The sequence below is a fragment of the Sinocyclocheilus rhinocerous genome, unplaced genomic scaffold (assembly GCF_001515625.1).
Source record: "Sinocyclocheilus rhinocerous isolate Xijiao unplaced genomic scaffold, SAMN03320098_v1.1 scaffold779, whole genome shotgun sequence".
NCBI classification, from domain to species: Eukaryota; Metazoa; Chordata; class Actinopteri; order Cypriniformes; family Cyprinidae; genus Sinocyclocheilus; species Sinocyclocheilus rhinocerous.
This window is the reverse complement of record NW_015652150.1, coordinates 260142-270925: the sequence shown is the minus strand read 5'-3', so window position 1 is coordinate 270925 and position 10784 is coordinate 260142. Positions and strand designations below refer to the sequence as shown.

The window sequence follows — 10784 nt, the reverse complement described above, 5'->3', positions numbered from 1 at the left end:
ATATATATATATATATATATATATATATATATACATATATTAACAAAAAAATGGATTGGTTAAATATTGCACTTAAAATTGATATTAGTCTATCTGATTTGCATGCTTGCTATCTGTTGACCATCATTTGAAACCAAATCATCTTTTGCACATCATTCCGAATAAAAAAGTCTTATTCAAACTTGTTCTGGTGTTGAAATAAGCGTCAGATTTATGGGGTTTTAACTTTTTCCTGTAGGTTGCAGTGCCACAGCTTCGGGATGCCGCAAAGGGTGCCGACCTCCTGGTTTTTGTGGTCCCTCACCAGTTCATCCGGAAACTGTGCGATGAGATGGTGGGATGTGTTTCGGAGAAGGCTCGTGGAATTACATTAATCAAAGTAAGAATGTTGTGCATTGTGTATAATTGAAATTGTAGTGCTTTTTGATGGGCTTTACAAAGCTTTATTGAAGATTTAAGAATATGTCGTTGTTTGACTATAACCTGATGCGGGGTTTGACAGCACCTTTAGAGCCTATATGGTAACCTAATTTTAAACTAGATAATGGGTGTCAATTAGGGCTGTCATGCACTTAAACCACACAAAAGAATGGGTGAATGGTGATGTTTGACTTAAGAGCATATGATTTGTGCAAGGTGCAGCTTGACCAAATTTAGACGGGTAATTTGTCAAAAAAATATTTATATTGCTTTATCAAATAAATTTTATTTTTTAAATGTTATATTATGAAAGGGGAAAACGTGTTTGTTTAAAATGTTTTATAGACACTTTTCCCCCTTCAGTAATATTATCATTATCATTAATTTACTTTTTACTTAATACTTTTAATAAGTAGTGTAATATAGTATATTATATGAAAGTTTACTACAGAGATACAGTTTATTTATTTATTTTATTTTTTGAAAGTTGCACTCGAAATCAACTTAAAAAAACTGAAGGGCCTTATGCTCCAGAAATGAGCATGATGATTCTTCTCATAATGTTTGCTCTTTGTGAAATAAAATGCATTTTCATAATGGACTAATGAGAGACAGTACAAACAGACAATAATTTATTCCTATTTTGAGTTGATAGTGAATGGCAGAAAAAAAAATTTTTTATGGCAGACAAAACAAAATGGAACAAAATGTCCATCTATTGCAAATTAAGTATTTTTCTAATTAATTTAATAATAGTCATGTATTGTATTCAGGTATAAGCAAGCCAAATGCTGCCCACAGCTGTTTTTGATTTTAATATTCTAAGTTTTGGTCAAACCTTGTGCGTCCTCTTCCATGCGGTCGGACAGGATGTTCAGGACTGAACAATGCTGAGAAGTCTCTGACTTGATATCTTTTTAAAAGAGCACCATATGTGGAGTGACTCATGGGTAAAAAAAGGCCCTCTGGCCTGCTGGCAATCTCTTTGTGTGCAACTTATCTCCTGGTGCCAGTTTGTCTCCTCTGTTACTGGCTGTGCCGCCCATCACTTCATCTCTGCAGTTATACCTCTCCAAATTTGATTTATCCTTTCCACTTAATTATTTGAAAAGTAGCCTAGTTTCTCACAGTCTTGCGTGTTTATTTTAAAAGATATAGTTTGTCTGTTGTCTTTTTTCAGATTTCTACCCATTTCTTGTGTACTCATTTCACCTTCTTTATTATTTTTGTTCTGCTTTACTGTTCCTCCTCATTTTTTGAGTCATTAGGCAAAGATGGTCCAAACAGCTGTGCTCCAGAGTTATATCTGCTGAGGGGGAAATAGTGTGATGCTACATTAAAAAAGCATTGGTGTGTCCTTTTTTTCTTTCTTTGTAGGGCATTGATGAAGGACCAGAAGGATTGAAGCTCATCTCTGATATCATTCGGGAAAAAATGGGCATTGATATCAGCATCCTAATGGGGGCCAACATTGCCAATGAAGTGGCGGCCGAGAAGTTCTGCGAGAGCACCATTGGTGAGTGAAAAATGTTTGGAGCTATTCTGTAGGTAGCGTTGCACTTTAGCAACTACATGCTAAAAATCACCAGGAGCTAACTCAACAGACATTTTCTTCGATCCACAGGCAGCAAGGTGTTGGAGAACGGCCTCTTGTTTAAAGAGCTCCTGCAGACGCCTAACTTCAGAATCACCGTGGTGGATGATGCTGACACAGTAGAGCTCTGTGGAGCCCTCAAGGTAAATATCAGTCTTGTCTTGTTGCTCATCCCGGGGGAAATATCTTGATTCAGGCACCTGAGATGCAGGGCTTCAGGGGCACGACTCGGACCTCTGTGTAAAGAAGAGCTTGCGCTGCTGAATTTACAATTAGATGCTGTAAGGCTGCTGTTCTCCTCGTAAACACATTGTAAAAATCGTTGCAATATTGGCAAGCTTTGACAAATACTCTGGGTTATTTACAACTTAAAGGGATAGTTCATCTGAAACTGAAAATTCTGTCTTCATTCATTCACACTCATGTCGTTCTAAATCTGTATGGCTTTCTTTCCTCTTTGGAACACAAAAGAGGAACTTTGAGTTTTTTTTCCCATTGGTTTTATTTTTGTCCATACAATAGAAATCAATGGTAACCAAAACCTTCGAAACTTCATCTTTTGTGTTCCGTAGAAAAAAGAAAAAGTCATACAGGTTTGAAACAACATGAAAGTGAGTAAATGATGACAGAATTTTCATTCAAAACTGATGTTGTTCCAAGCCCGTGTGTAATATAAAAGAAGAAATGTTGAATAAAGAATGAACTGACAATTATTTTTCCTCATATAATGAATGTGAATTTGGGCTGTCGACCATTACAATATGCAAAGTAGTCTATATGAGTCTTCTGAAGCCTTATGATAGCTTAGTTTGATAAATAGACCCAAATTTAAGTTATTATTCACGTATAATCTTCCTCTTTGCTGGAAATGTGGCATTGTGCATTAGCTGTTGTTTAAATCTTAAAATTGTATGAACTGTTGGTTATTTGTTGCCAACAAAGGAGTTCTGAATATACACACATTCATTATATATTTTGAAAATATTTACATGTATATACATTTATATATTTATATTTACATATTATATATTTACGTATCTAATACTAGAATGTGGGATTTGTGTTTTAGTCTCACTTCCTTATTTCGCCCTGTTTTAGAACATTGTTGCAGTGGGCGCAGGCTTCTGTGATGGTCTGCAGTGTGGAGACAACACCAAAGCAGCTGTCATTCGGCTGGGATTGATGGAGATGATCGCCTTCGCCAAACTCTTCAGCAAAGACGATTCTGTATCTTCCGCCACATTCCTCGAGAGCTGTGGCGTGGCTGACCTCATCACCACCTGCTACGGAGGACGAAACCGGCGCGTGGCAGAGGCTTTTGCCAAGACAGGGAAGGTAAAAAGAAAACCGATTTATTTCAGCCTTTCATCACTTGCCTGATGCCATGTAATGTATGTTTTATGGTTTGAAGGAAGGAAGACATTGAGCATTAGGCACATTTGCTGATGCAGAAAAGATCAATACAGATTTCTTTTTCTTTCAGAGCATCGAGGAACTGGAGAAGGAGATGTTAAATGGACAAAAGCTTCAGGGACCATTGACTTCTGCTGAGGTCTATCATATCCACAAACAGAAGGACCTAGTGGATAAGTATGTGTAAACGTTTTTTGGTTGTTAGAAGTTATAAATAACACAGTCATAATTATATATTATTAAACCTATATTTATAATAGCCTTTATGTCGGTTGACATGTTCCTGACATGATGCTTATGTAGGTGACAGGTTTGAGTCCCAAAACCACCCACCTCTCTCTCTCTCTCGTATTTGGTCAAAGAACTTGGATTTGCTGAAGGAGTGTAGTGATTATTTGTAACATAAATATGGTACAAATTAGTGTGCAATAATTTTTTTTAAGTTATAAAAACACAAATCCCACATTTTAGTATTAGATAGACTACCATTCAAAAGTTTTGGGTTGGTAAGATTTTTTAAAATGTTTTTTAAACAGAAATTAAATAAATTTAAAAAATGTGCAATTGTTCAATTGTTCAATTCAGTAGATTTTCAAAATGATAAAAATGATTTTAATTATTGGTTAATGCTATTTGCCATCACAGGATCTACCTTAAAAAATCAATAGAACACTCATTTTTGGAAAGTGCTTGATTCATTGCACCATTCTTCATTTAGCAGAGTGTTTTATTCAGAGTGACTTTTCTTCTGCAGTGCCAGTCCACCTGGAGCAACCTCGGGGCTAAATGACTTGCTGTAGGGCACAGTGTTCTTTGTCTATATGCATTTGCAAAATTGGTGACATCTTGAATCTACATTATTCTCCAGGTTCCCCCTGTTCACGGCTGTTTATCAGATCTGTTTCGAGGGCAAGCCAGTTCAGGACATGATCACCTGCCTGCAGAGCCATCCAGAGCACCTGTGAGAGTCCAACATTGTCCCCCTTCTCCACCATCATCCCCTATGGTCTGTTAGGTTGTCCTACCTCTAACATTTCTCATTTTCTTCATTTTTTTATATATCTTTATATACTCATACAATATTCTTTTTTAAGCTTCTTTTTTGTCCCAGGTCCAGTTCTACACTAATGGTTAGACTTGAACTCAGGGGTTTGTTTCTGACCTTGCAGGTTTTATTGTTATCAAACATGACAATGAACTCAGAGATTTTTCAGAAAAGCCATTTGTTGTTATCTACTCTGTGTGAACAGTTATGGAGTTTTTAACTATTTTCTCTCTGTCTGACTGCCCTTTTGTGGATGGTCCACAATATCACCTCACTGACAGATGAGATGAAATGCCTCTTTATAAATTACTATAGAGATCTCTTCATAGAGGCTCACTACACGTACATATTGAGAGCAACACGACACGACTAGAATGCCTCTGTTACAGTCTTTAATATCCTGTAGAACCAGCATGATACCAGTTTTTTGATACTTTCACATATTGTTCGACACAGGCATAAGCTAGGTTTAAAACTAAGCATACAATTCAAATTGCTTAGTTTCTTATTAATAAATAATGAAACTGCCATTTACACCGAACGTTTTGGCACATGTTAGATGAAGATAGATTTCTGTGAAGATGCCTTTTAACTCCTCACAGGTCAATGAATACTTGAATGGACTCGCTATGGGTTTGAGGTTGTTTTTGTTTTGAGGGGAGATTTTGTTTTGTTTTAAAGGACAATATATTCTAAAAAGGGGGCTCAAATCTGTCATCTCAATTTCCCAGCAACCCCCTTTTAAGACTAAGTGCTTACAAGACAGTGGGAACATGAAAACCTGTTCCAGAATGACATAGTTGACTATACGTTTTATCACGTTACATTAAAAACAATACAATGTTACATATCTAAGCTTCAACAATGCATTGAAATCCTCTTAGAAACCCCCAATTATTGATGCCCTATGTAGTAACTGTTTTAGCATCCTGAAAAGCTGATCAACTACCACATCTACAGTTCCTGTTTTAATAATTCACATTTATATGAAGATTGGCATTAAAATACTAATGTAATCTTTAGTTGTACTAAGCAAAGAATGAAGGAATGATTTAGTAAGATCTGTAGTGTTCACATGAGGGAGAGTGTTACGGGAGCAGCTAGTGTTCGGATCCATAATGGCCTTCTTTTTTAGCACTATACTGTGCTTACAGATGTGACGTATTATTCCTGTGTTGTTTTTATTCTTTTCAGTGTTTATGTAAGAGTTAAATTCATACTACAAGTATTCACAGCTGTGGAAATCTTGCCGTGTACCGAGTCTAACACTCCAGTGGATTAACTATATATGTATCCATGTTGATGAACCAGTCCTGTTTTTTCTCCTCTGAGAATGTGATCATTTTTGCAAGTTGTATGTTCTAACAAGTGTTATCAAGGCTGAATGTTGAAACAAATGCTGCTTTTTAAAATAACCTATAAAATAATCTCTGTGCTAAATGTTTGTTCCGTTAATGTATTTATATTGGATTAAATATGAAGCAATATTGTAACGGCAACATGTTAATATCTTAATGTAGCATAAGATAGTCCCATGTTAGGTGTAGCACACAAGTAATGCAGATGAACTGAAAACTCCATTAAAACAGTGGTTCTTGAAACTTATGGGATGACAGAATAAATTGTGGTCAGTTAATGTACCTATAGCAATACTCCCAGTTTCTAATATATATATACTATAATATATATTATATACAGTTCTGTTATTATATAGGGTCCTTCAAATATATTTTGGATAGTGGGGCAGCTTTTAAATCAAAAAGGTTGAGAACTACAACATATAAAGGAAGTTATATGTTCATATCAATGTATTTCTACGTGCCAATTAATGTTGGTTGTATTTAGTCCTTCCTTCTTAAAGTGTAATTTTACTCAACCTGATAATGCTGATAAAGTACCCTATTTAGATTTTTAATGACATTCCTTCCTGAATAAAAACACATGATTTATATTCAAAACACTTTTTCAGAATTGATCAGTTGCAGCACAAGATAAATGATGGTTACAAACATTTTATTCCAGAATGCAAGTTGTTTACTTTCCTCAAAATGTGACACAATGTATAATAAAATACAACTCCAAAAGTCCCAGAATCAGGGAATTTGAGTGTCAAAACCTAAAACAACAATAAAAAAGGGAAACTGCACAGCTCCTTTATAGAAGCCATATATGAACATCCTGTTTGAAATCTCCCAACAGGACAGTTTCATTTCTATGAAACACTTAAGAACCTCTTTGAAATAAACTTCTATGTTCTGTATTCTATCATATTTGCATTTCTGATTGACCCAGGTGTTTTTGTTTCTCTTGTTGTCCATACATTTATCATCACAGTCTTTAAAAAGTGTCATTAATGACAATTATGATATTGCAAAAGACATCTCATATTGTTACTTCCTACCTGCTATTAACAATGCTCCAGAGGCTCATAATGACTCACGTGTTTTACAAAATATTATCATAACAAATAAACTGCATGAGTTGGACCATTCTCACAAACATCTATTTTACACACACAAATATATTTATAAAACAGCAGATTGGTCTTTGCAAGAACCAGTCCAAGAGACAACCTGACTCAAAGAGATGCTTGTCTCCCTGCCAAACTAGTCTTCCTCCTCATCATCATCACCAAAAGACAGCAGGCTGTTGTTCTTCACCTTCACACCAGCTTTTGACTCTTTAGTCTCACCATCCTCACTTCTCTTCTTCTTGCTAGAGCTGGCAGTAATGCCTTCGAATTTATCAGAGGAGCGTTTGACAGGCTTCTTAAAGACGATCTTTCCATCTGGTGGAGGCTGTTCATCTGGAGAAAATGAAAGCATTTACTTTAAAGAAGTCAGATATATTCAGAAGTCAAATAGTATATATTATACATAATTATAATATAGAAATAGGGATATAAAACACTAGTTCAAACTGTCAGCGTAGTCTATACTACACAATAAGAACATACTCTTATTTCATAAATTTTAAGAACAGCCACGTAGCAATTTAAATACAAAAAGATCAGAAAGCTTGCATAATTTTCATTGCTACACCGGTACTGTACCAAGCCCCTCATCAACCACATTCAATCTGAGCAAGTCACCAACTCCGAAAGGATCGTGGAGGACCAACATAATTTAATTAATTAAATGAATATTTAATATACTTCATTAAATATTGCATAAATAAAGATTAAGTAAATACATGTTTAGTTTAAATACCTAAATATTTTGTCATTAAAAATGAAAACGTTGGGCGTCCCGAGTTCGAGTCCGGCTCGTGGACCTTTCCTGATCACACCCCCCTCTCTCTCTCACCCACTTCGCTTCCTGTCGACCTACTGTCCTATCTAAATAAAAAGGCATACAACGCCAAAAATAAATCTTAAAAAAAAACTTTTATTATGAATAACATTTTAATGCGAATACTGTACCAATATTTATAATATATTCATTTAAGTACTAATAATACATTATGACATTTTTAAAATAATACATATTGTGTTTTATTCATGGAATGTTAAATGTTCACCTTTATTATTCCTCTATGTAATTTTATTGAGATAATTGCTGCATTTGGAGTATTTTGGTCCACCATCACATATGGGTCGATAAGAATTTACTCAGAGCTCAGAAATCCATAAAAGGTTTGGTTTAATCACTATTTTTGTTATCTTTGTGAACAACGCATCTACTGTGCATTACCTTTGTTCGAGTCCTCTGTATCTTTTTTGATTTTCATAACGTCTTCGGCACTCAAATCTCCCTTTTTTAAAACCACGACCTGCGGCATCTCGTCCTCCCGATCACTGTCAGCACTGTCATCATCAAACTGCGGCATCTGCTGCTTCTGCAACAGCAACATTTACTTACCATTCCATTTCCTACACTAAAAATAAATGCGATAATTGTTGTGTCTGAAAACCTAGTGAGCTGCTTACACAGACAACATTTTGGAGACATGCATTCAAGGTAGCACTATTTTTACGTTGGCATCTGATGTTTTGAGGCATGATCAATGAATGTAACTAAAAACACGTACTTTAGTCTCCACCGTAGGCCCTTCTTTAAAACCAACGTCATTCTTGAATTTCTTCAAAAAAGATGGTTCGGCTGGCTTCACCCATGATACATTACCCTTTTTACTCATTGTGTTTCAGTTCAGATAGGCCTGATAAACCTTAAATGCGCTTAATGTTTCACAAACACTAAACACACAGGAACCAGGCGTGTAAAGTTTGCGTTCATGCAACCTCATCAATACGCGTCTGTAAACGACCAATCAGCGCTTTCTGTGATTCTTACATTGGGAGCTAAATTTATTTGCTGATAACTTTCCAGCGACACATTACAATTTATTTCCTCAAGAGGCGCTTGCTGGCTCAGAAAGCCGAATTCTCAATTGAGCCATGTTCATATCACAGTGCTTTTTGCCTTATTAGAGACATTTGTACAGTAACACGTATAAAAATTAAATGTATCGATTTTAATGGTTATATAAATTGAAATAAAAATGGACAAAATTATTTTTAAATAAATATTATGCTGTAATCACAAATGACAGTGATTGGTCCATTATGAAAAGCGTTGAGAAAAGTAACACTTCTCACATCAAGTCTACAAATTCTTCAGCAATGGTCCAGATAATAATTTTCACCTAAAGAATTACACCTCATCTTTAAAAAGCAATTAAACTGAAAATGCATGGAAATTATTTAAAATACAACATTCTTATTTAAACCTACAACGCAAAGTCCCGCCCATTTAATGACTACCGTTTCACGAGGATGTTGCTCTACCTGTTTGATTTATTTCTGTGATGCACAGTAGGAAGTTTCATTATCATCTTATGTCTTAAAATGTAAAATATAGAGATAAAATAATACTGCTATCACAAGTGACACCTCCAAGTGACGGACAGAGCTGGAATTATGTTGCCTGGCGTGTTTTATGCGTTAATGGCGGGGTTTCTAGCAGCTTTAGCATCATCTTCTGCTAAGTTGTCCCTGGGTGCTGATTACCTGAAAGATGTGTGTGAAACAGGGCTGAAGATCTGGACAGATGGACAGGAAAACACTGATGGAGTTGATACCACAACTTGTGACTGGGTAAGAAGTGTTCTATACAGTATATGCATATATGTTTAAATGAACACAATGTCATTGTAATGTTGTCATTGATCACAAAAATTGGTTAAAACTAGTTATTTAATGATTTATTATTGTCTCTTTTTCAGGCTTTCCTTGGACATGTGATCTTTGGCGAAACTCATGCCACGCTGTGGTGGGTTGGTATCATTTTGACCCTGACGGGTCTTCTTGTCTTGCATGGATCAACTCCTCAGGCTCCACAGGAAAATGCGAATAAGAAGTATGAGTGACAGAAGAATACAGGGATCAACAATGCCTTACCCAATGCTTGAAGTGAAATCAATCAAGTGAAATGGTGTGAAGAAGCACTAGGAGCTAATAAGAATTATTTATGCACACTTGTATGATAGAATTATCTATGCTAAATGTATATATTTTTTCTGTCATAGGATTGTTTTATAAAACCTCTGTAGTTAATTTATTTTTATGCATCAGTGTCAATAATGTGAGCAATTACATAATGCATAACCTTGAAATGTGTGTGACTTTGAGCCTATAGTCACGCAAAGGCCTTGCTCTATATCTTGCATCAATCATGCAAGTTCCTGCATACTTTAACCATCAAGGGAATATCATGCAAGTGTATAATAAATGAGTTTATATTCTTGTTTATTACTATGACATGAAATGTTTACGATATACATTTTTGCTGGATATTTGACCAAATGCAGCTGTGGATCTCAAAAAGAAATTTTGTTTCACCTCTTATCTTTCTCCGAGATAAACTTTTTCAATTCCATGTCTTCCAAAGTAAAACTTGAACTCACACTTCATTCAGAACAATGTAGTGAACGGGATGCACACACTGATAGTGGTTAAATGTTTTTGCTTATTAAATGTCTATTGTGTGTGAAAGCACTGACCCGGACTCTATTTTAGAGGGAAACCCAACCACAAAAGCAGCATCTGTTGAGCACAGCAGGACATTATCATGTATTTTACTCAGAAATCACATTTCAAAGTTGACCTGGTATTATGTGGGAGTATAATAGCCCACCTGCAACCATACACTTTTATTCAAACAACAATGGACACACAAAAAAAGCACATTTATTTGAGGAAGCTTAAATTGAAGTTGTGCAGCCATGGGAAACATCAGGTAATGGAAAGAAAAGAAATCCAGAACATAACAAATAACAATAATGAAGCCTGTAATGGAAAGATGCACAGTTAGA

The 10784-nt window shown here is 35.5% G+C and overlaps 2 protein-coding genes across 4 annotated transcripts in view; one reads left to right on the top strand and one right to left on the bottom strand.

The window, feature by feature from the left end:
• Positions 1-5621, top strand: part of LOC107713825 (glycerol-3-phosphate dehydrogenase 1-like protein) — a 10752-nt gene extending 5131 nt beyond the window's left edge. Inside the window, exons 4-9 of one of the 3 annotated variants that reach the window (XM_016519453.1) lie at positions 1798-1936; positions 2045-2157; positions 3113-3349; positions 3498-3604; positions 4296-4433; positions 4539-5621. In XM_016519453.1, coding sequence (XP_016374939.1) covers positions 1798-1936; positions 2045-2157; positions 3113-3349; positions 3498-3604; positions 4296-4392 — 693 coding nt within the window. In that variant the 3' untranslated portion in view covers positions 4393-4433; positions 4539-5621. Of the gene's footprint in view, positions 1-1797; positions 1937-2044; positions 2158-3112; positions 3350-3497; positions 3605-4295 lie in introns of all 3 variants that reach the window. The other 2 variants (XM_016519452.1, XM_016519451.1) reach the window with 2 other exon arrangements.
• An 811-nt stretch (positions 5622-6432) lies between these two features.
• Positions 6433-8744, bottom strand: LOC107713807 (uncharacterized protein KIAA1143 homolog). The gene is made up of 3 exons (XM_016519419.1): positions 8502-8744; positions 8165-8309; positions 6433-7278 (listed from the first exon to the last, which is right to left on the bottom strand). The coding sequence occupies exons 1-3, from the start codon at positions 8607-8609 to the stop codon at positions 7079-7081; spliced, it is 453 nt and encodes a 150-aa protein (XP_016374905.1). The 5' UTR covers positions 8610-8744; the 3' UTR covers positions 6433-7078.
• Between the last annotated feature and the right edge of the window lie 2040 nt (positions 8745-10784).